The sequence below is a fragment of the Lissotriton vulgaris genome, chromosome 4_1, assembly GCF_964263255.1.
Source record: "Lissotriton vulgaris chromosome 4_1, aLisVul1.2, whole genome shotgun sequence".
Classification (NCBI taxonomy): domain Eukaryota; kingdom Metazoa; phylum Chordata; class Amphibia; order Caudata; family Salamandridae; genus Lissotriton; species Lissotriton vulgaris.
The window spans coordinates 1,604,459,356-1,604,484,517 of NC_141691.1; the positions used below are offsets into that span (position 1 = coordinate 1,604,459,356).

Below are 25,162 nucleotides of genomic sequence, written 5' to 3' on the forward strand. Positions count from 1 at the left end.
CCTGCACTTAATATAAATATAAGTATGCATGAATGTATGTAAATGATATTTCTATAGCGCGAACATAGCCAGCCCAGTAGAGCTGGTCAAAGGCCAGCATGAAGTCAATCCGTAATAGGAGAGAAAGCTGGGTTGTGGATGGGTAATGTGTTGTGATGTAGTACTCTTTAAAAGGGTGTGTCTTCAACTCGTTCCTATTTTGAAGCAGCGTTAGAGCAGACCTGATAAAGAGGGTAATATTATTCCAGATCCTGGGTGCATAGATGGAAAAACACCTGCTGTCTTGCTTTTCTTTTTTACACTTCTTAGTTTGCAGTCTGAAGATTTTCTGGTTGTGGGCGTGCCAAGAACCTCCAGAAATGGTGAGCTTGACTGCAAGACAATTCGGTGTGCTGGTTATGAAGGCTTTGTAAATGATGAAGCAATGCAGCTGGGTTTGAAGTTCGTGGGAGCCAATGGAGTTCCATCAGGATGGGGGTGATAAAGTCATATTTCTTTCAGGCCCTGGATGAGACGTGCTGTTTAGTGTAGGATGCTCCTAAGGGATGCCAGTGTAGTCTGGTAGGCCATGGAGTAAGGTATGACTGTTGTCCAGAAGCGGGAGTATGCAGTTCAGAAGTCAGTTTCTCAAAGAAATGGTGACACTTTCTTTTAGGGCTGGTACCAGACCAAATTTGTTTGCATTTGGCAATGTGTTCAGGTTACTTGGCGTTTGTTGAAAGTTGGGGTACGAAGCCGTCATGGTTCACGCCATTTGAGCCTGTATCTTGTTTGTTGTTCTTTGCAAATAATATGAATTCTTGGTAGGGTTCGGTTTCAGGGAGGCGCCCGACATCCAGGTCTGGATGATGTTCAAACAGTGTTTAAGGCATTGGATGTCCGGAGCAGGAGATGAGAATGGTGTCAAGTGTTTACTTAAGAGAGTCCCAATCAGTAGAAAAAAGCCACAAAGGGCAGAATAACCTTCCTGGCAATGCTGGTATTACTTGATTGCTGATGGTGAATGGCACAGGTGTTGATAAGCAAGGCACCAACTCTGCTCTGAGAAAAGGTGAGAAAGAGACCATTTCATAGTCACCCAGGTGAGAATCCGATGACAAATACTGCTGCAGAATAAGATGGCAACAAAGAGGAAAAAATAAATAAATGGGCGATGAACATGATAAAAAAAATGGATATTAAAGTGTTGTGATGTCTCCTCATGAATGAATTAGGCGGGAAATTATTTTAAAGTAAAAAAGATTGGCACCATCTTCAATTTAGAAACAAACACTGGAAAGACGACCATCTTAGAAAGGAGTAGGTGGTCGGTGCACTGAAAGTGCCATAAACTCACTCAGGTTATGAGCTGAGGTAACCTAAATGAGGAAGATAGTCTTCAGAGGTAGGAGATACAACGAGCAGCTTTGCTTTGGCTCTAAGCGCGCACTCATGAGAAACGTCACGACCAAGTTAAGCTCCCACTGTGGCATCACAAATGGCATGGAAGTAAAAATTTAGCAAACCATTCATAAATAAATCCATTAAAAAAAGAATAATAATCTTTCCTTCCCATCCAAAGTGTAATAGCAAATCTCTTTAAAGAGGAAAAAAATACAATAACTCTGCCAACTGTAAGAGGGAGTATCAGCTCAATTTGGCCATCTTGGAATAATATTAATATGAATTTAGCAAAGTGAGCTCATGGGGGTGCAGGGGCTTGTAAAATATTTCTAAAACATGGAGTTACGCCCTCTAAGAATAATTAATTTTTCCCATGGGGTACGATACTTCAAAAAGACATTACAGAATCTTCACATATAGTTTACTTTTTTTTTCATTATAACCGTATTTTTGTCAATTTATTTTCAACCACATTGTCTTAAACAGGCATATGAACACATTTGTTTGATGGCTTACCTGCTCCGAACCCATGGAGGACAGGCCTGATGTAGGCACCGAGGTCACTGAGGTCATACTGATCTGTCCTGCCATCTGATTCATGTTATTCATGCCACTTGAATTCGTTGCCATAGATACATTGATGTTCATATTGTTATTGTACATGCTGGTATTTGCTTGCTGCCCAAAATGTGGCGGAGACTGTTGTGAAAACATGCTGTTTTCATGAATGAGGGAAAAAAAAAACAGAGCAGCTTGAAATCTTTCTGAATTAGGCTCTCTTCAGACAGTCAAAATATAATTAAACACTTTTAGCAATTTTCAGGTTATAGAACACTACAATAAATCTGGAATCCTCTGGTGAAAAAACAAAACATGAAAAAGGGCATGTCTGAACATGACCCCTTAAGAGAGGACTAGAAACACTTCTCTAGTGTGTTTGCATTTAGATTATTTTTACGACCATGCCATTGTGTATGGTGTGGCTGTATATGTCTTTTGTTACTAACAGCATTACACAAGAGTCAAGCAGCATGGTTCTCAATAAAGATTCATACGTTCTGTATGGATTTAAATGTATTACTCCATTATGATGTGCATAGCAGGTCTTACTTCTGAAATGTTTGTTTCATCGTTTTTTAAAGGAATCTTTCTAAACTATCTTATATCACCATGGATGTAGATTGTATTGTATTGTAATATCAATACAGCTTCGCTACTGTTCGAAGAGCCAGGTCTTGAGGAGTCTTCTGAAGGCGAGTAGGTCTTCGGTCTGCCGTAGGTGGGTAGGAAGGTTGTTCCAGGCCTTGGCGGCGAGGTAGGAGAAGGATCTGCCGCCTGAGGTTGTTCATTGGATGCGGGGGACGGCGGCGAGAGCGAGGCTGGCGAAGCAGAGCTGGCGGCGAGGGGTGTGGAAGCTGTCTGCTGTTCAGGTAGGCTGGTCCGGCTTTGTGTGCGTGGGTGAGGAGTTTGAAGGTGATCCTCTTGTCGACGGGAGCCAGTGTAGGTTTCTCAGGTGGGGGGTGATAGTATATGGCTAGCCAGGATATGCAGGTGTGGACTGTATGCTAGAGTCCTTCGGTGGCCAGTAGTCAGCAGCTGGCTGCTTCAGAAAGTCATTCCAAGCCTGCTGCAATGGTGAGTCAAGTGTTTAGATTCCGTGAACTGATAAGGGCACTCTATCACAGACAAGGCTTGAAAATCTTCTGCCCATATTTTGTCTGAGAGAGCTGTGTGACAAATTGTATTACTGTCAGAAAGTGACAGAACAGCGTAAAAATCCAGGAGTGACTGATCTCGCCTCTGGATGTGCACTGATCAAAGTTCCCTCAAATTATTGTCCTTGGTGTGCGGCAGCACAGCATCTGTGTGGGTTCAAAGCTGTGCACACAAATAAAACTCAACGGGAATCCCAGTGTGACTAAACATGCAACTTCTTAGGATGAGCGGGAGACAACCTCTCCGTTTCATTCTTTAAAGAAATGGGCTGAAAGGTAAGTAGTTAACTATTAGTAGCCTTGCTAAAAACCACAGCTTTTAGGGGCAATTCAGTGTGGTGGAGCTTCTGAAATAATCCAATATTTCACAATATGCCAGCACACCCAGATAAAATATTGCTCGGAGGCAAAACCATATACGTACTTGGTTATTGATTTGTACAGTGCAGGATGCTGTTCAGGTGCATGGAAGAATTTGTTAGCGGCATAGGATTTATCATGATAATCTAGGAGATGAAGCTATGCTTTTTATCAAGGGAAATAAGACCCGTCATATATGCTATGACAAGAGCTGTAATGGCCGTCTAATTTATTATGCCAGAAAAACGTTCACTGGAATTTACGTGACAGAGGAATACATCCACCAGGATTAACATGCCACAGAACAAGTAATCCGAAATTTCTTTAAAGTTATTGTGCCCGTAGAATAGTGCAGAGAAACAACAAGCTGTCAGCAGAGTTGTGTGTAAACTTCTAATCAATATATGAAACAAACCTGCAAATGTCTAAATAATATAAATATGCCAATCAGAGGTAATGTGTGAACAAGCATTTGCTACATGATTTCAACACTTCAGTTGCTCCACTACCTAACAAGTCCCTGTGGGAAGCCACCTCCAGCATGCCAGCTCAGCCTTAGCCGCATATCTGACCTTGTTACTGCACCGGTTTCGAACTGTAGATTCTTCTGTTCACATTGTTTGAGGGCCATCTGTATTCTTACACCCTCTGGCATGCTCTCTCACTCAAACAAATTCTTTCACTCATTCTAATGCTCTTTCTGTGATATTACTTATGCTCTTGCTATTTCATACTTACTCTTGCTCTCTTACCCACTGTGTCACCCAAGCCCTGAACATGTTGCACCGCTAATTCTAGAAGTGTTAACTTCAATTTGTACCTGAATTCGTATTATCATTCGTGAGGGTTTTCCTTATGGATTCTCACCAAGTAAAACCTAGCAGAAATTGGGGGCAAATAGTGTAAAATGCCTATTTATGCATCTTGGACTGTGTGAAAAAGGTAATTTTGTATATATAATTCTGAAGGCTGCAGCTCTGAGGCGGGTGCAAGTTGTGCTCCTGCTAGTTAGCACACTCCGTGCTAACTATGAGTATTGGGTAGAACCAAGACCTCACTCTCCTTCACTTCCTATCTAGCTGCTTCATTCTATGTTTAGCTTAGATACAACTATGTCATACATTCAACGAAATGCCCTTGCAACATCATTTACCAGCCACACATATTTAAATACACACATTCTCTGTTGCAGCACTGAAACTTGTTTCATAAGTTTTAAACATGTTCTTCAAATGAGATCAATATTGTTTTCAGGTCCAGAACAAACATAAGCTTGTCATGGTCTAGAAGAACAAATGGCCATTACAGCGCTTTACGTAGAGACAAGAAAAATGTGAGTGCCAACATAAAATAAAGTAAGGAATGAGATAACATGAAGAGAAATAACAATTAAACAAAGCCCACATGAAAAAAAAAAACTGTCACGAGACAGAGCAAAAAAACAATCACTATTTACATGGTGTTAGACTGAATAGAACAATTTCTGGTACATATAATGAGGGTTCCTGCAGTCAGACAATCAGTTACACTTATTATATTGTAATAGTAATTGTATTTATATTGAGCTTACTACCCCAGAAGAGGCGTTAAAGCTTTGTACGCTAGGCAGAAAGCTGCTCCTGAACTCAAGGTTAATGGTTAATCCAGTGGCTATTGCTAGGTTGTCGGATAAGACTTTCAGAGGAGGGCAGGGTGTCTTTGACATGTGTTGTATTGGGGAGATCCCACACTTAATTGTGCCTATGCTATGGGTTTTCCAGCTCGGAGCCAGCCCCAGTACTTCCTGCTGTGACAAAGAGCACAAATTCTTTGTCTGGAGGGAGCCTAAGAAAGATTTAAACGAGCACTAGGAAAGTCAATAGGTCTTGCCTACTTCGTCAATGTTTAAGCATGCTGTGTAGCAAGGTTGGCATTCAAGATTAAGGTGCTCAATGGTTTTTTTTCTGTTAGGGGAGACAAGAAAGTGCAAAGAGCGGGAAGGTGGAAAGCAACAACAACGGGAGGGTGACGATGGGGGCAAACAACAGGGGGCCTGGAGGGTACAAGGAACAATGACGAGGAAGCAATAAGGGGGGGGGGAGCAACAAGGAAACAAAAAGTACCCGAATCTGAGCACAAGCAGTGGAAGGACACTAATAAAGACATTAATCAGTACTTGGTCCATGCTCTGTCAAAGAGACAAGCACATGAAAAGAGCAAGTGAAACCAGCACGTGCTGAGAGATATGGTGAAGCCAGCCAATAGAAAGTAATGAATGAGCTCTAGGCCACTGTTTTTCTTTTAACATAACAGATCTCATCAGCAACAGCACGTTTGTCTCACGGATATTTTACACTGGCAAAAACAAAAATAAAGTTGCACAATGTTGTCTCACAAGCCCCCAAACCAGAGATTGTGCCAGCACGTTTTAACCTTTGCATGAGCCATATTATTAGCTGGATGCAGAACAATTGCTTAAAATTGAACACCGGGAAGACGGAAGTGGTCATGTTCGGAAGGGACATTTCACTCTGGAACTCAGACTGGTGGACCGGGACAGCAGGGCCTTGCCCCAGCTCGTAAAGAAGGTAAAAAACCTTGGAGTTCTGATCGACGATCATCTTTCTCCATCAGATCAGGCCAATAGCATTACCTCATCCTGCTTCTACACGTTGAAAACCCTTTGGAAAATCCTCCCTTTCATCCCTATGCCCCCTAAGGAAAATGGTCGTTACGGCTCTGATTTTGTCAAAAATTGACTACTGTAACTCACTCTACCTTGGAGCCAAAAAGAGTGTGATACATAAACTACAGACTTGGCAAAATGCTGTCGCCGGGCTATTACTAAAACTACCCAAATTCAGTCCCATTAGTCAAATCATTCCAGAACAACTGCACTGGTTGCACATTTCGGCTAGGATCCAGTTTAAATCTATGTGTATTCTACACAAGACTTTGCACGGGGTGGGACCGGTACAGATCAGCCAATACATTAAGCGTTACACCCCACAGAGATGCCTCAGTTCTGCATCAGTGTCTCAGTTGTCCCAAGGGTAAAAACGCTGAAAACTACATTTTCACATCAGATTAGCAAGTCTAAGTCTCTGGCTGTGGTCTCTCCATGTGGAGCTAAGCAACATAGAACATGCCTTCATTATTTTATATATTTTGCACATGATAATACTGTCTGGGGAAAGCTCTCACCTCATTAGTACCAGCCAGTTTAACAACCAAGTCAAAGAAATAAGAAATTGAAAGATGACCAGTTAACATTTGTGAAGGGCCTTCCACCGTGTGCAAACACATCGCCATGTTTTCAATGACTTTTAATCCATCAGAGCTAGGCATTCTTGTTAAAAATCTGCAGATTGTGCAGCAGATGATGGACTATAATGCAAATAAATAACTATGCTAAAAAAGTTGCATACTTCCAGTGGCCCTGGTTATAATTAGACTAGGCTAACCTCACCTACTAGAACGGCTGTTTTTAAGACTTTGGCACTTTTTTTTATTTACCAATCTATCTCAGATTTGTAAATAAAAAGAAAAAAAGGTGGCAGTCATTTTGTAGTTGTGCATATGCGTGGTAACTCATGCGCTTACCTGCAAAATGATGTAGTAACATCGCCATTTTAGGTCTGGTGAGACTTTTAGTAAGTGGGCTTAAAAAAGCTGAACACACAACGCTTTTTGGGTGGCATAAATTGTGCGGTTACGCGCACAGGCGCCATCTGGCTTTCCTCTCTAGTCATGACTCATTAGCTCATCCCTCGCGGGCACCCTTACATCGGGCGCACATCGCACACACCTCGCCAGACTTGCCTCCTTGTTTATTTAAGTTGCCTCTCCTCGCTTCAGTCCACCCTTGCTTCAGCCCCCCTCACCCCCTTTCCCAGCCTTGGAGCGTGCACGTATGGCGGCAGCACTACACCGAATGCATTTCCAATGCTTTTTTAACGTGTAAGTATTCTTACTTTATTTAAGTTGCCTCTCCTTGCTTCAGCCCACCCTTGCTCCAGCCCCTCTCACCCCATCTCCTCCCCAGCCTTGGAGCACGCATGTATGGCGGCAGGACCACACTGAATGCATTTCCAATGCTTTTTTAACGTGTAAGTATTCTTACTAGAATGTTGGTGTTAACATGTTACTATGCAGAGCTGCGATGCATTGTATTTTTGACAAGGAGTAAAGAACAAGTTACTTACCTTCGGTAACGCTTTTTCTGGTAGATACAGTATCTGCCTGTGGAGTCCTCACCTTGTGAATATCCCCCTGCGTCAGCAGCATTCGGAAATTCTTTCTGTAGCTTCGCGCCGACATGACCCGACGTCACAGAGGCAAGAAAGATGGATGAGCCCTCAGGACTACTCTATTGTGGTGGAAAACATTATATGGTTCCTACGCACAGAGCGCTTGTATCTCGCTTACTCTGCGCGCTGAGGTAATCGCCACTAAAAAAGCCGCTTTCCAAGAGAGATGTTGCAAAGAGGCCTTGTGGATGGGCTCGAAAGGGGGTGACATTAACCTGGATAGAACCAGGTTCAATTCCCAAGGAGGAGAAGGATTTCGCACAGGGGGATACACTTTTCTCAACCCCTGGAGGAAATCCTTAACCACCGGAATCTGAAAGAAAGAAATCTGATTAGGTGATTTTCTGTACGCTACTAGGGCTGACAAGTGCACTCTAATGGAAGCATATTTCAAACCAGAAGTTGCCAAGGAAAGGAGGTATGGCAGGATTACCTCCTCCTGCCCTTTAGTCGGATCTAAGTGATGATCCCTACACCATATGTAGAACCTTTTCCACTTGATCGCATAGGACGCTCTCGTGGAAGGCCTCTTGGCCTCCTTTAAAATGTTCATGCATTTGGGAGGTAAGTTCAGATGTCCATATTGCAGGACCTCAGGAGCCATGCTGTTAGGTTCAGTGATGGGAGTTTGGGATGCATTATCCTCCCGTTCATCTTGCTCAACATGTCCGGCCTGCAAGGAAGTCGTCTGTGTGGACACACAGACAGATGCAGAAGGTCCGGGTACCACCACTGCCGCGGCCAATCCGGAGCTATCAAGATCATCTCCATGTCCGACCTGAGAAGCTTGGATACTACCTTCGGAATCAGAGCCAGGGGAGGAAACGCGTAAGCGAATGTTCCGGACCAATCCATCAGGAGAGCATTCCCCTGGGTTCCTGGCCGGTGGAATCTGGACGCGAAGGCGTGGCATTTGGCGTTTTCGTTGTCTGCAAACAAGTCTATGGCTGGACGACCCCAGCAACGAAACAGCTCTTCTATCACTTCGTCGTTTAGCAGTTAGGGAGATCGGGATCTAACCGGAAGTTCCCTTCTGGGAGAGCGATGTCTGGTTGGTGCTCTCACAGGTGATTTGTTCCTGGGAGGACTATACTTGTCCATCTCCTCTACCAGACTCTGAAGAGGAGATCTGTGATGCGGGATGATATACTCTTGCATACGTTTAGCAGCCCCTGAATCTCGCCAATGGTCCAATGACTTGTACCATCTAGGTGACAGTCTGATCTCTGCAGCCGAAGGGTCTGGCTGACGCACAGGAGATCTGCGGACAGGACTTCTGGACCTTGAGGATGTTGTTGAGGAGCCAGAAGACTGTGAAGTGGAATGACGAGAAGCTGACTCCGTAACCATGATCACAGAGTTTCTTGACGACGATCGAGCTCTTTCTGAATGTCTCGACGTCGAGCGTTCTTCTCTAGACGCCGAACGCCTCTGGGGGGTCGGCGGGTCCAACAATCTCGACTTTGAATGCCCCGACGGCGATCGATGCGAGGATCTATGGTCTCTCAACGTCGAGCGGCGCTGACCAGCCGTCGACGGAGTCTTCTCTCTCGACGTCGAAGGACGATGACCAGCCGTCGACGGAGCCCTCTGTCTCGACGTCGAATGGCGATGACCGGCCGTCGACTGAGCCCTCTCTCTCGACGTCGAACGGCGATGACCAGCCGTCGACGGAGCCCTCTGTCTCGACGTCGAATGTCTATGCGACGACGGCGGAGGGGTATTGGACACCCTCGACACCGAGCGTCGACGAAACGCCGACGGAGACTGCGTCCTCTACGCCGATCGACGTTTTTCTGTCGACGGCGGAGGGGTCTTGGTCCTCGACGCCGAATGTCGTTTCTTAGACGACGGCGGAGTGGTCAAACTTCTCGACGCCGGTCGTCGCCTGGATGACGACGGCGGAGGAGTGACCTCCCTCGACGCCGATCGTCGCCTGGTTGACGACGGCAGAGGGGATTTCGACGACGGAGCTGGATCCTTCGACGTCGTCGTCATACCTGTTCTTTTCGACGGCGAGCCCGCCGTTGACTGTACTTTTGAAGACAAACGATCCACCGGTGGTTCTTTCCTCAGCGCCAAGCCTGACGCTGAAGCTGAAGGGTTGGAAGACCTGTCTTTTGAAGATGTTTTAGTCTTCTTGGAACCCTTCTTCCCCGGAGACCTTCCTCTGGATGACCTGTGAGCCAGGCCATAGATGCGAATTCTCTCCCTGTCTTTGAGAGTTCTTCTTGACAGGTGCTCGCAGTGAGGACAGGTGCCTGGATCATGTTCTTCAGGCAGACACAGGATACAAACGTCGTGGTTGTCTGATTTTGCTTTCTTGTTGCCACAAGAAGGACATTTATCAAAAAGTGAAGGCATTTTCAGCTGAAAATGCTCACTAAATTAACTTAAAAAGACAGTTTCTTACTTGACTAGATGTAAAATGTCAAAGTAAGTAAAAAAGTTGTTTAAAGTGAAGTAATTTTCAGTCATAAAACAGAAATTAGTGGAGCTGAGTAATCAGGATCCTTCCTGAAGGAGCCGGAAAAAACAACTGACCTAACTGTCACCCCTGAGGCATGATGGGATACCAGGGGTCATGGGTGCCTTAAAGGTACGGTGTCAGTTTTTTGTATCCAGCTACAGGTTAGCTTTTCAGTCTTTTTAGACTGTCATTGCAATGCAGCCTGGGAGCTTTCTATGCTTTCAGTGAGTTATAAGAATTTCTACTGCTGCCTAAGCATTAAACAGTTTCTAAACAATCTTTGGTGTTGTTTCTCATGTTTCTAATGCATATTATTCATGTATGGTGGAAATTCTTCACAGCATATTTTAGCTCTGAGGTGATTTGGCTGCTATTGCATGTTTTTATATATATATATGGGACACATATAATAAAGTGTTTCCGGGGTCCCGCGCATGGGCGGGAATATTCTAATGCTTATGACTTTGATGAGGATCCCCTGGAAGAGAACTAAACTTCCTTGGAGAAGTCATCTTCGACAGCTACGAAGACAAACAGTTACATTAAGTAGTGGGTCTAGCCCTACGTAAGGACTGGCCCATTAAATGCTACCCTTCCATCAAAGATCATCCCATAGATTTAACATTCATCTTTTATATTGTCTACACACCACAGCTGCTGCTTTCACCAAGAGTTTTCTGGGAAGAATTTCCATGAGAAAACTTCCAAATACATAGAAACTGTAGGTTTGGAGAATGTCAGTCATTCCAAACAGCTGGTTGTCCTTACATATGTCTTTTGTTTTACCAAAGTAGCATCAGAGTTTTTTTCACATCCAATGTATGCAAAGCCCTTGTGTCTGGCAGAACAGATTTGTGAAGCAGGTTCAAAGGAAAATAGCTTGATTAATGTGAAAAATCAGAATAGTACTTTATGGATGTTAGGACGAGTGAAGTAAGAATGCAAAGCTATAATATAGAAAGCTTGAAACTCACTCACCCTTCCAGATGAGGTTATAAAACCAATTTTGCAGGCAAAGTGCTTTACAGATCTAACGCAGGTAATGGCTAAAAAGAGGGACCTTTCAATTTTAAAAGAATTTTGTTCAATTCCCAGGAGGCTTTGTTTAAAGAAACCATACTTTCTCAAGTATCCTTTGGAGATCTTTAATCACTTGAACTGTGATAAAGGATGCCGGACGGGGATACTTCAGGACAGATGCACAGGCCAGTAAATGTAAAAGCTATCAACTATTCCTGCATAACATCTTCTACTTGAAGGTAGAGAAAGACATTATTGAAACATTTAGTTTTTTTCAGGATAGCTCAGTGTTCATAAGCAAGCATGTGGGAACCAGGGATGGAAGGAGAGAACCTCTATCTGTCTTATTTGTTCAGATAATACATTATGAGTGTGTCTGTAAGTTTTAGAATCAAATTGGATGTATTAACTCAGAGGAAACACTCAATGGTGAGATTGCCTATTCTCAACTTCTGCATGTTCCTGTGATATTGATGCTCCTCAAGAAACCATTTGCCCCTTGTGGTCAGGCTGTCCATATGGACAAACTCCAACATGTCTTTAGATATGAGCCGTTCCATTTTAGGCTTTTGGAAGGATATGCCTTTAGAATCCAATGACATAGTTGGTAAAAGACATTTCTCAAAATGACAGTCTCTGATGGTAAATGTTTTTTAGATACAACTGGGTGTTGTCAGGATACTTATGCGAAATGATAACGCTGAATCTATCAACCATTATTTGCATAGAGCTGCAATTACCTGTGAGGGTATCCAGGAGCTGGGTAGTCTTTTCCTGAAGTCCGCCAGCGAGGGTGATAACTCTAGGTGGAGTGGAAGGTCATTCCAAGACTTGGCAGTGAGGTAAGAGAAGGCGCAACCTCCACAGTGGCTTCAGGTGTTAAGCGGTGTCTGCGCAAGGGCAGAGGAGCGAATGTCTCTGGATGGCTGCTGAAAGTTAAGGCCGTGGTCGATGCATGCTGATCCTAGGTCTTCAATGGCTTTGTAAGCGTATCTTGAATTGACAACTTTTCTGGACATGGAGCCAGTGGAGCTTCCCAAGGTGTGGTGTGATGTGGGGCCGTTTAGGCAGGTTGAGGATGTGTCTGTTCGAGGACTTCTGCATCATCTGCAATCTCTTTAAGAGGTGAATGGTAGTTCCTGCGCACAATGAGTTGCGCCGTAGTTCAGTCGGCTGGTGACTAGTGCTTGAGAGACTGTTTTCTCTGTGTTCATGGGAAGCCATTTGAAGATTCTTCGGAGCATGCGGCGTTTGTGTGGAAGTTGGCAGAGGAGATGCCATTTATCTGTCGCTTCATGGTGAGCTTGCTGTCCAGGATATTTCTGAAGTTGCGGGTGTGATCTGTCGGAGTGGGTCCAAGCTCTGCGGCCCACCAATTGTCAGTACAAGGAGAGGTATTGTTGCCAAAGATCAGCACTTCGGTCTTGTCAGTGTCTAGCTTCAGACAGTTGACCTTCAACCACTTGCAACGTTCCTCATGGAGTTGTGGAAGTTGGTCTTTGTGGTGCTGGGGTCTGCAGCGAAAGAGCTGGGTGTCGTCGGCATAAGATATGTTGTTGAGGCCGTGGGTTCTGACAATGTCGGCTAGAGTTGTAGGTGTTAAAGAGGGTGGGGCTGATGGATGAACCTGGAAGGGTGCTGCTCTTGGATTCTGAGGCAAAGTGAGGTAGGCAGATTCTCAGAGTGCATCCCTGGAGGAACAATGCAATCCATCTAAGGGAGTCTCCTTGAATCCTGATGTCTCTTGAACAGTGTGTGGTGGGATACAGTTTGAACGCTGCGGAGCGATCGAGTAGGATCAGGGCTGACAATTCTCTTTTGTTAAGGAGGCTGCAGATGTTGCTAGTAGTGGCGATCAGGGAGGTCTTGGTGCTGTGGTTGGCACGGAATCCGGATTGGGAGGCATCAAGCAGGTCTTTTCTTTCCAGGTATTCTGTGAGCTGATGGTTGACGGCCTTCTCGAGTACTATGGTGGGAAAAGGGAGTAGCGAGATGGGGTGGTAGTTCTGGAGTTCACTGGGTCGGCTGAGGGTTTCTTCAGTAGAGGTTTGACTTCAGCGTTTTTCCATGAGTCTGTAGTGATGGATGCATTGAGTATGGTGATTAATTGGTGCGCGATGTTCTCGCTTCTGAGGTTGAAGAGGTGGTGGGGGCAGGGGTCCGTGAGTGCTCCAGAGTGGATGGAGTTCATGATGGCTGTGGTGTTCTGCCGGCGATCATTTTTGCTGGTCATGAGAGGCTTCCATAGGAGTGAGGACGATATGGAGGTTGGTGGGTTGAGCCTTTAAGTTCTTGTAGATGGTGGATATCTTGTTGTGGAAAAGGTCTGCAAAAGCGTTGCAGAGTTCCTGTGAAGGAGGATCGTTTACTCGATTGCCGTAGGGCAGAAATACTCAGAAATACTCAGACGATGCTGAAGAGTTCTTTGGTGTGGTTGGTGCTTGCTTCAATGCTGTATCCTAGGGTGGATAATTTCATATGAGTCATTGGTGGTATTTGTTGAAGGCTGACATGAAGTTGACTCGATCTGTGGGGCCTCTCTGCTGGTGTACCATCTTCTTTCCAGTTGTCTGCAGCTGTGTTTCATCGTCCTGAGGTCTGGAGTGTACCAGCTGACTAACTTGGTGGAGCTGCGGTTCTTGGCTTGTTTGATGGGGCGACTTGGTCAGCTGCATTGGTGATCCGAGGTGGGGAAGTTCGGTACTGCTTGCTCCAGGTTGGTTGAGAGATCGGGTTGAATGGTGCCGAAAGCGTCCATCCATTGGGTCTGTGATACTTTGTTCCAGCTGTGGAATCGGGCGTTGGGGGGCTGATGTCATTGTCTAGTGACCCTGCGATGGTGGAATGGAAGATGGAGTGATGGGTCAGTCCAGGTGAGTTCTTTTGCATGGCTGTATTTGATTCTGGCGCTGGCCATTTAAATCTGATCCAGAGTGTTTCCAGCTTTGTGTGTAGGGTCAGTGACCAGCTGGATGATGCCCATGTTGCCCATGCATTCCAGGAGGTTGGTGGAGTGTCTGTGGGGTCGTCCAGGTGAAAATTGAGGTCCCAGAGGAAGATGTAGTTGGAATTGATGAAGTCTGTGATGGGGTCGAAGATGGTTGTTTTATTTAATTTCAATGGTGGGGGTTCTTTGAAACGCCCCTGCCTTGGAATGCTCATCAGCAGGTCATCCTGAGGGAGGGGATGTAAACACCCTCTTCCTGAGCAGGCTTTGTTTCTGACCTCCTGAGAGTAGAGGCCCTCACCCTGGGAGATCAGAAAACTATCTTGGTGGCGGATAGGCAGAGACCAGTCAGCCAACCCACCAAAGGCTGGTAAGTTTTCAGAGAGTACAACTAAGGTGCCTTATGTGTGCAGGTTCTCAACAACTCCACCACTGGAATCAGGGTGGGGTTGTGAATAAGAGATGTTGGATACCAAACATCCCTATTTTCAGCAATGCCATCCTGTAGCTGGGGAACTCGTTTTCAACAGTGTCCACCACATGGGTTAAAATGGCTTCCCTGATCACTTGTACTGACAGCACTGGAACTGATCAGCACAGGGGCATATCTGCTCATGCAGATATGTCCTCACATGTAATATAAGGCACCCTGCAATAGGGTTGTAAGGCCTGCTGTAGTGGTGACTTACAAATATTACATGAGGTTAGGGGACATGGCATACAGGGAGGTTTGTCAGGTCGTGTTTTCTCTTTTGTCAATGGCAACCATGCATGAGTTTGGAGAAGGTTTCCTTAGGGTGGCACAATTCGCACTGCAGCCCTTGGGGCCCTTCTTGAGTAGCTCAGACCTTAGGTACCAGGGAAAAAGTGGGGGGTGACCATGTCAACAAGGGGCACTTCCCTACAGTGGAGCAAAGCTACCCCCTGCCATTTTTTTGCACCTGTCAGAAGTCTATGTTGACCATCCTACAGGATCTGAATGATTTTGACTTTGTCCTTCCAAATAGGATCAATGATGCCAAAGGATTTGACCGATTTGCTGGTTGCCTCCTTGAAATAGTAAACAGTCCTTTTAGTGACCTACAGAGGCATGTCAAAATGTTCAGTGCCATCTCCAAGGAATGGAATATAGTTCAATTTTCTGAACGAGTCTGTATGAGACAGGTGGATGCATAGTTTTGCGGGGCCATATAGCTGCCTCACTCATTTACAGTAGCTAGTGTCGGCATGAGAAGTTCTCTCCTTTTTTGTCATCCTTGTCAGATGAATTCGCCTCCAATTGTGAAAAGTGGTTGCAGTGGAGGCTGTGGTGATGCTAGATGAGGTAGAGCTGGCTGAGGCACACCCACAGATTTGGAAGGAATATGTTTTCATGTAGATCATTAATTAAGCTGAGAGGAATTATTGAGCATTAGTAAATCTTAAAAGGGAGACTCCCCATTGTACTCATCACACTACCTTTTGTCCTGAGGGTGATGTTATTCCCAGTGGGATTCCTATTATGTATCATAATAACAGTGCATGTTCTCTTGCTGGTTTCCACATCTGTATTGCTTGTCTGTTTCATAACCTTCCTGGCATTTAACATTGTGCTGTGTAGTGCTGGTTGCTATACCAAAGGACCATTCGTTCTGGGATTCCCCTCCAGTGTCTAGGATCCTTGTAAGATACTGCAGAGGGACTTTGCCAGGGGATGTATCCTCAGATGCAAAGGTATGTTTAGCAGGAACCAAAGGTAAGGAGAGAACTGTTCTTTTTAATGTCATTGGCAGTGGTGCGGACTACGTTGGTTGTACCACTAAAGATGGTGTGATCCTGGACAATGAAATTATTGACAAGAGATCCAAAAGTTTCGTCCATGGCTGTGGACTTCAAGTGATGGAACAGTCAAAGTGCCAATGACTTAATGCAAGGGCAGTGCCTTTGGTCTTGCGTTGTGCCTCATAAGATGACTTAGATGGCCTATTTGATTTCCTTATGGATTTATTGTTGTTTATTTTGGCAGTCATATCGGGGTGTAAAGGGCAGGGAGGATGGGGCAGTGCAAGCTGGACAAGGCAAGAGGGAGGGTTCCCCTGAAGTATAAAGTGGATTCTTCTTAGATGTCATCTTCCATGGCATGCTTTCCCCCTAGGGATGACATTTCAGTTACTGTTTACTTTCAAGTAAGTCGCCGTGAAAGGATTCCTTGTCGGAAGAGACCTGGTCACTACCTTTTTCCTTCTGTAGCCATCTGAGCACACAGGCTTACCTATCATTCATAGTTCTGTCAAAAACTCAGAACATTTTCCAATCCTTTGGTTTGTGCTGGAGGTAAAGTCAATAAATGCAGTCAGCACGTGGGTCATCTATAAAATGTATTTTCTATTACAAGATCCACAGCCATTTTCTGACCCCATAAAAAAAAGCATTCTGTCTTCCACTGGAGGAAACTCCCAGAGAAAGAGACTGAAATAATGAAAGAGTGATGAGAAAAACCTAACATCTGAGAGGAACTCCCTCCAATATGAACTGCATTCGAAATCTGCAGTCGGAGGTCTGTAGAGTTCAGCGCACTCTCACCTCATCGATTGAAGGTTGTGCTTTGTCTAATGAGGTGAATAATGTCATTAAAGTAGGGTTGTTTCAAGCTGTTTTCTAGTGCTATTTCTTGGTACTGTTTTTGAAATATAACCATGGGAATGATTGAAGCTTGTGACTCCACAAAATGATCTAATGCTGGTGAGAACGGTTTACTGTAAATTTATCGTCATAAAATAACCAACATAATTTTTCAACATTTTATTTCATTCCTTTTGTTGGTAGAATACACATTATTCACCAATTATTAAAGGGTGATTTTAAATAAAAACATGATGCTGAAAATATTATAAAGCCCATTCTCAGGAATCCAATTAAATTTAATCTAGACAAACAACTTTTTTGTGACTACATGTGGGAAATATGTGCTTCTTGAAGGAAGTGTGGATGGCAGTCATGGGCAATATTATAGAGAGAGTTGTGCCTCACAGTGAGAATGCACCAAACATATTTGAATATTACGAAGTTTCGCTTTACGTCCAAGTACAATGATAGCAGAAAGAAAATTGCATTGTAAATTAAAATCAGAAAAACTTTGCAACATTATGGGATGTTAACTATTTTTTATGTACCTGTTTGCACTCATATTCCCCTGTGCCCATCCATTCATCTCTGCAGATGTTTGGTAGGATGGGTTAGCCTGAGTCTGTTGAAGCAATGGGCTCTGGGTGTGAGTCAATCTAGGGGACATCAATGGGCTCTGGGGAGTTGTTGCCCCAGTGAATCCAGGATCCGGCTGTTGGCTTAATCCTAGAAAATGAATACAACATGACTCAAAACCAAATCGAACAATTCACATTCAGACATTTGTAAATCAAATGAAAAATCATATATAGGTTTTTTGTGTATCCTGGAAAGTTAATTATTTAGATCGTAAAAGTGAAATCTTGATTCTTATTTCATTCCATTATGGAGTATGAGATCTGATCAAAAGATCAGTTCACTTTCACCACTAATGCTAATAAATGGCAAGATTTTAAACTTAAGCTGGCATAACAGAACAGGTAACCTGCTGTACATGCGCTAATCATCAAACCAAATACAAAAGCCAAAATATGTCCAAAACGTAAGTCTTTTAGAAGAAAAAAAAAACGAACATCAATTCCTTGTCCTTTCCAGGATAACAAATGGAAGCATTCTTTTTTTTCTCATTATGAACTTGAACTCATTTGCGAAGAATTTAGAATATTACATATTGTTTCAGATTTAATGAAACATTTCAATTGTATCATTACAGATCATGGTCAAACATTCACCACAAAGACAACAAAATAGAAGCATTGCAAGCAAAGAAGGAAGCCAAAAGGTGAACACACCGGGGGAATTCCTGAATTTAATGACAGTACCAGTGTCTTCTGAAAAGTCATTTAACAGTGCAATGATACTAAAAAGAACGATGGGACTTGTTTTCTATAGACAGAAGACATTGTTAACATCTAAATACTTCATGCTGAAATGTTATCTGTGTTTTGCAGGAGTGAACAGTATGCTCTACTAAACCCATGTAGAAGAAACATGTTTCCGCCCCATTAAAGCATGTTTTTGTTACCCGAAATACTTTCTTACACTCAAAACCAGAAATGGGTCCAGTGGTCTTCAAATCCATATTTAAGAAGCACCTATGTATCAAGACTGTGAAAGAGTCCAATATTGTACATAGTTAAACCACATGGAACAAAAAAGGTCCCCACAACTTGTTGCATGAACACTGTTTAGGTAAAGAATGATGAAGACCAATTTAGTGTACAAAATGTCACTATCGACAGGAAAGAATATGTGAAAAACTAAAAAGGTTCTACCAACCCAATTCTCAATGAGACAGTAGACATGAATGCAGATGCATAGCACGTTTTGAGATGGAAAAGATTATCAGTTGAATAATAGTGGCATAAGGCATTAAAACGAACCAATTAACTGCACTCGACCTAAGGAACGCCTCATTTGCAAAAGCAAAACAGTAAGACACATAACAAAATCTTAATTAGACTTACTGATCAATTTTTTCAACGATTTAACTAGAAGTACCAGCTTTGTAATATGGGAGAGGAATCCAATAATGCCAGTCCAAATAAATGAATAACACAACCTATAAATAGGCTTGTAAATAAAGAGTAGCCTCAGGCAATGTGCTCAAGGTTAAGGTTAAGAGTTCAGTTACCCCCTTCCTAGTTTCCCAGAAGCGTATGGACCTCTTCCCGTACTTATATAAAATCCACAATGAGTTTCTATGAAACAAAATTCTGCGGTTGGGTGGGAATTGAATCTGCTTGGCAAATATCCGGGATAAAAACTGAAATAACCGAGAACCATGAACAATGCCCCTGTAAGCGGGGAAGGAACTATTCAGTGAGCCACCTATTTGATGGACTGTGTATTCTTCCTCGAATAAAGGAAGAAGATTCTCCAGCCTGTTTTCAAAAAGTTTGGGATACAGTCAAGAGAAATGGGTTTATACTATGCGGGACCTAAGATATCATATGTAGCAATTGCCACTGGTCAATATGTACATAAAATCACTCCATCCCATGTTTACCTTCTCTCCTCTGAGTGTTTTAAGATCTAAGTTGGCACTCCCCTAAAGTCGGTAGCGTTGTATCTCTAACTAATATACAGACGCAGATCGCATTAAGAGAATGCACTGACATGGTTTGGCCTGGAGATGAGAAATTAGACCTTGTCAGTGATGTTGATTGAGAGATTCCCTTGTGATTGTGATAAGGTGCTGTGCATACTGCACTTTATGTTTTACTTTGGCAAAACGAGTTACATGCTGCTGGTTAATTTGTCACTTTCTTTCTTTCTTTTTAAAATGTTTTTAATGTATGTGGGATTTTGGGCTATTGACCTTCTATAGGGTTTTAGTGTTGGGAAATTTTAAATGCTCACACTGCTATATCCTTTATAAGCCGAAGTCATGTGTTGGTTGAAATGATTTAAATGTGTCCTGCACACTACTGATCTTATGATACCGGTCATTGTTTATATTAGTGAATTAGGTTACATGCAATATTTCTGTAAGAATGTATTTCTTCGAAATAAAGTATTTTGACTTTGATAGGTTTGCACCTCTTTAATCATTTGCTAACAATGCTAATAGTTTGTAAAGACTGCTCTTGGGTGGAACCAATGCAGTAAGAAAGACGGGCCAATGGTCTAAATGAGATGTCCAATGCAAAAAGAAAGACCAGATACATACCGGAGTTTTCAGATATTAATACTGAAAATATTTACATAAAGTCAAGCTTAAGGCATCTCGTTTACATAGTTTGTGTTTATTCTAAAAATGTGGGATGCATCCGGTCCTCCTACACCTATGTTGGACACTCCCTGGTTGGACTCAGTCATCACAATTTCCTGCATTTAAATACTAAATTTAACATGTGCAGAATTCTTCTTGGGCATACCACTATAACCAGTCTGCCTAGAAACAACTTCGAATGAACTGTTGCAATATAAATGTCATACCGGTCTACTTACCCATATACTTAAATGATCAGTACTTATTTCTTTAGGATAGAAAATTAAGTGTGAAGGTAAAGTGTTTGAGGAAAGGGGTGTTAGTAGTGCATCTTCTGCAATCAAGAGTAGGTGTGTGTAGAAGTAGAAGCAGATGAAATCATACAATACATATTTTGAAGGTAGAACACCCAAAACCCTCTGAATGAAAAAGCCCCAAGAACAAGGACTGAACAGCAAAAGGATAACTCTCGAGACAATAATCCTACTATAGAACAGGCAGGTTTTTATTTGTTGGAGTAGATGAAACAGAGTGTGGCAAAACACCGCAAAATATTTTAGTTGACAGTTCTAGGGAAGGCACTAGCACAGATTGAAGCAATATCTATACTGCACCTGCCTCAATGAAATACAAGATCCTGCCACTGGAGAGTAATTCTTTTAAGTGTTGATCTCTAAAGTATAGAACCTCCTGGGAAAGGTGCCTTGAATAATCAGGTGAACCTCTAGGAAATCGGAAATGGAAGAGCTTCACTGTTGCAAGAATAACACAACTGTATGTTATGACGCTAAAGAAACACACAATTTCTCTGCTAAACTGTTTCACTATCAAGAAGGTCAAGAAAAAATTAGGGGTTCACTGCAGCAAAAGAGCTGATTCAGTAAACAAAGGGAGGATAAACTGGCTGACAAATAACATTTAACTCTGCCCACAGAAGAGCATTGCTGGGCTGAAGACATTACAAACCACACATCGGACAACCCTGTCTGTAGAGGGTCAACTTGCTCTTTCCCACACTGAATGACAAACATTGCCCAATGATCAAAATACACAGACTTGGTGGAAAAATAGCAAGGCGCCAGGACGACATCCATCTCTTCCAGTATATATCAAAGCCTTAGTTGGTTCCACTAAATTTCCATGCATGGAGGTGTAGATTGTGAAGGTTAGGGTGAAAGACTCTACCATGTTAGTAAGAAAGCAGGTCCACGCAAAGGGGCAGCTGAAGTGGAGGGTAAATGTTCAACGCTAGCGTAGCGGGATCGCGTAGCGGGCGCGCCTTTGCGTGGCCGGAGTCGTGCCAGAGTCCTGCCCGTCTGCGACCGTCCGCGCTAAGGCCGTGCGGGACGCTGCAGGTAGGTGGGTTGTGGCAGACGAGACATCTTTACGCGAGCCGTGATGCTTACATACTCCAGAGAGAGTTTAGGTTCCATCGGTCAGGCCATTCATCGGTGCAGGCTCCCTCCTGTTCACCCGCTCTGCGGCCCGTACCGTTGCCGTTGCAACGGATGGGCGCTTGACCTCCCGGGGTCTATCCTCCGAAAGGTCTCGCTAGCTGCCCCCTGTACTAAGGGCTCGCCGCCCTATTTGCGGGTATTAAACCTGAATGTTAGATCGGCTTTGAAACATCATCAAGACATCTATGATCTAATCGAGGATGAAGCCCCCGAAGTTTTTGCCATCACAGAAACCTGGCTTCAGGATGTGGATGCTGCTATTTCCAATATAGCATGCCCCCTGATTATTCTATGTTCACTCTAAACAGATCATCGAGAGGTGGTGGTATAGCCCTTATAGTCAGGTCTTGTTTTGCCTGCGTATGGAGCGGCCTTAACATTGCCGTATGTGAAAGTGCCTCTTTCAAGATCTCAGTCAGCCCCCAGTTCACGTTCTCTGGGATGGTTGTCGATCGTCCGCCGGGTAGCGATGTGGTGTTCAGAAATTCATTCCCCGAAGCTGTTAGCACACTAGCTATAGGTTGTGCTAACTATTCCATCCTGGGTGATCTGAACCTTCATTTCGATACACCTACCAACTCGACGATACGCAGCATTTCTGCTGACTTAGAGGCCTTTCAGCTCTCCCAGCTGGTATCTCAGCCCACCCATGTAGGGGGACATATCCTGGACCCCTTCTTTACCAATCTGGCTGAGACTAAAGTTAAAGGTTAGCGTGGACAGACCATTCTCTGGTGACCATCCAATGTCCTTTACCCGTGACCCTCTCCACCTCTTCGGTCAGACGGGTATCTAGGAGGCATTGGAATAAACCTAGGCTAGAAGACTTTCACCGCCTCCTAGCGGTAGAACCGCTGGGCCCACTGAATGACGTGGAAGAGGGCTATGACCATTTCTGCTCTTGGAGTGCCAGGGCCCTGGACTCCGATTCCTATTGTATCGAGTAAAATCAGCACCAGAGAGTCGAGGCCCTGGTACAACAGCGTCTTAGGTGCCTTGAAGGGAACCTGCAGACGGGCGGAAAGAGCAAGGCGGAAGACTTATGAGGCTGATTTGAAAGCTGCATATGTTGCTTCCGTCAAGATCTACCACCGGACAATCTGTCGAGCCCGTGCGGCATTTTATGCTGCTGAAATTCGCAACAGCTCAAACCCGTCAAAGACCATCTTCAAGGCCGTGAAAGATCTTCTGGCGAAGCGGACTTCCTCTGCGGCTGTGGGATCCACCTCCCACTGTGAGTCCCTTGCCTCTTACTTTCTGGGAAAGGTCCAGGCTATTTACCGGGCCTTCCCCAGCACAGGGATTGACCTGGGAGTCTCCAAGGGGCACTACGTCATCCTACCCTGCTTTCATTTCCCCCACTTCTTCCGGAGGGATTTGACAAACTTGCTTTGCAGGTTAAATCTGGCTCCCCATCGGATCCAGTAAGACCTGCTCTTTTCAGAGATCAGGCCTTTATGGGACGTTCTGTTGTATGTTCCCTAGTCAACCTCTCACTGGATTCGGGTGTGGTTCCAACTAAATGGAAGCAGGCGGTGGTGTCCCCAATTATCAAGAAGTCCACCTTGGACCCCTCGAAGCCCGAAAGCTACCGCCCCATCTCACTGCTACCCTGGCCGGCGAAGATAACGGAGGCTCATGTTAATCTGGCCCTGTCAGAACATCTTGCCCGGATCAATGCCCTAGACCCCACACAAAATGGCTTCCGTGCTGGGCACAGCATGGAATCCGCCCTCCTCGTGATGGTAGAGCATCTACGAGCGGTGTTGGATGCTGGTCAGACGGCGGCGCTGTACCATTAGATCTCAGCGCCGCCTTTGACACGGTCTCTCATAGTATCCTTTTGCACCGGCTCGAGGAGATTGGTGTTGGGGGCCAGGCTCTGCAGTGGTTTCGCTCCTTTCTCAACAATCGTTCCTTCTGTGTGGCCATCCCTCCTTTCAAGTCCAATTTCCAGCCGCTGGCCATGGGGGTTCCGCAGGGATCCTCGCTGAGCCCCACGTTATTCAACCTGTACGTGAGACAGCTGGCTGAGGTCGCCAGGCAGTGGGGCCTGACCTTGGTCTCATATGCCGACGACACACAGCTGGCAGTTACTCTCAGCGGGGATGTGGAACTAGATGCCCCCAGGTTTCAGAATGGACTGAAGGCGGTGGCCGGCTGGCTGACGGGGAACTGTCTCCAGCTTAATGCCACCAAGACAGAAGTTATGAATGTCGGAAAGAGAGTGGAATTATGGGGTGACCAATGGTGGCCGCCAGAGTTGGGACCAACTCCGACCCCGGTGTCGGAACTGAAAAACCTGGGAGTCTGGTTGGATGCTGGTCTTACCTTCGTCGGCCACACCAAGAAAACAGCTGCTTGCTGTTTTGGCCTGTTGAGAGGCTTAAGACCTGTCCTCAAATATTTTGATGCTCCAACCAGGCAGCTGGTAATCCAGGCCACTGTCATCTCTCGCCTGGATTACGCCAGCTCTCTCCTGGTTGGGGCCAATCAGGCAGAAATCACCCGTTTACAAGGGGTACAAAATGCTGCGGCCAGAGCGATTGTAGGCCTGCCCAGATTTTGTTCCGTGTCAAGTGTCCTTCGCTCCTTGCACTGGCTTCCAGTGAGGAAGCGAATTCATTTCAAGGTCCTTTGCTTGACCTTTAAAATTTTGAAAGGTATAGGCCCCCAAATTATGTCCAGCTTTCTGTCCTTTTATGTACCCACGCGCACCCTTCGTTCTCAAGGCCAGGCTCTTGCTGTGGTCCCTAGATTCAGGCTCTGCCGTGCGGGAGGACGCTCTTTTAGCGTCAAAGCTGCAACCATTTGGAACTCTCTTCCAGTTGAAATCCGCCTGCTGGAGGACCTTACGCTTTTTTGGAAAGCTATTAAAACCTTTTTGTTTTAATCAGTCATCTTAAAGGCCTTCCGTTTTAGTTCCTGTTATGTTATGTCCTACCTTGTCACTGCGCCAGGACGCTCCTTAGCTGGAGCAGCTGTGCGCATAACAAATATCGATAACATAACATAACATGTCAGCAGCTTGGAGTGCCACATGCTTCTAGCCCAGCTTAGAAAAATAAGAATGAGCTGTGCTTAGTCCCGACTTACTTTCTTCAGGACCCACAGGACTAACAGCAAAGGTGGGAATGCGTACAGTAAGTCATAGACCCTTCAAAGTTGGAGGTCTCCCAGGTAACCTCAAAGAGGAAACTCCAGGATGCTGAAGGCTGGACAGTGCATTGTGTTAGGAGCAACCAAACAGCTCTACCAAGGAGGTATCCCACCAAACGACTTCCATGTACAGACACCACTCGTGGTTGGCAAGAGTACACCTGCTAAGCTTGTCAGCCCAAGTACTAAGTGGTCCCACACAGTAAGTGTCAGGGAAATCTGATGAGCAGCCAACCTCTGTGAGAGCCTCCAGGCAAAGCGCACAGGACCACAAAAGGCTCTAATCTGTTGCAGTACCCCAAGGCAGTTGTGTTGCCCATTAGCACTCCGGCTGGCTTGACCTGGATGAATGGCAGGAAGGCCTTCTGTGGCCACACAAATAGCATACAAGTCCAGAAGTTTGATGTTATTGGGTTGCTACACTGAGTACCCAAGGCCTCTGATCTCTAAATTGTCCAGCTGATCAGCTCAGCCAATGGAATGAATAAGCACCCATCACTACAGTGAGTTCCGATTGTGGTAACGACCTGCTTCAAGTTAGTTG

The 25,162-nt window shown here is 44.7% G+C and overlaps 1 protein-coding gene across 3 annotated transcripts in view; it reads right to left on the reverse strand.

Moving 5' to 3' along the window:
- The window catches only part of NCOA2 (nuclear receptor coactivator 2), a 768,019-nt gene that overhangs the window by 113,791 nt on the left and 629,066 nt on the right, over nt 1-25,162 (reverse strand). For all 3 annotated transcript variants that reach the window (XM_086965858.1, XM_086965859.1, XM_086965857.1), the window contains exons 19-20: nt 17,337-17,514; nt 1,900-2,098 (exon numbers count right to left, since the gene is read on the reverse strand). In XM_086965858.1, coding sequence (XP_086821984.1) covers nt 1,900-2,098; nt 17,337-17,514 — 377 coding nt within the window. The remainder of the gene's footprint in view (nt 1-1,899; nt 2,099-17,336; nt 17,515-25,162) is intronic.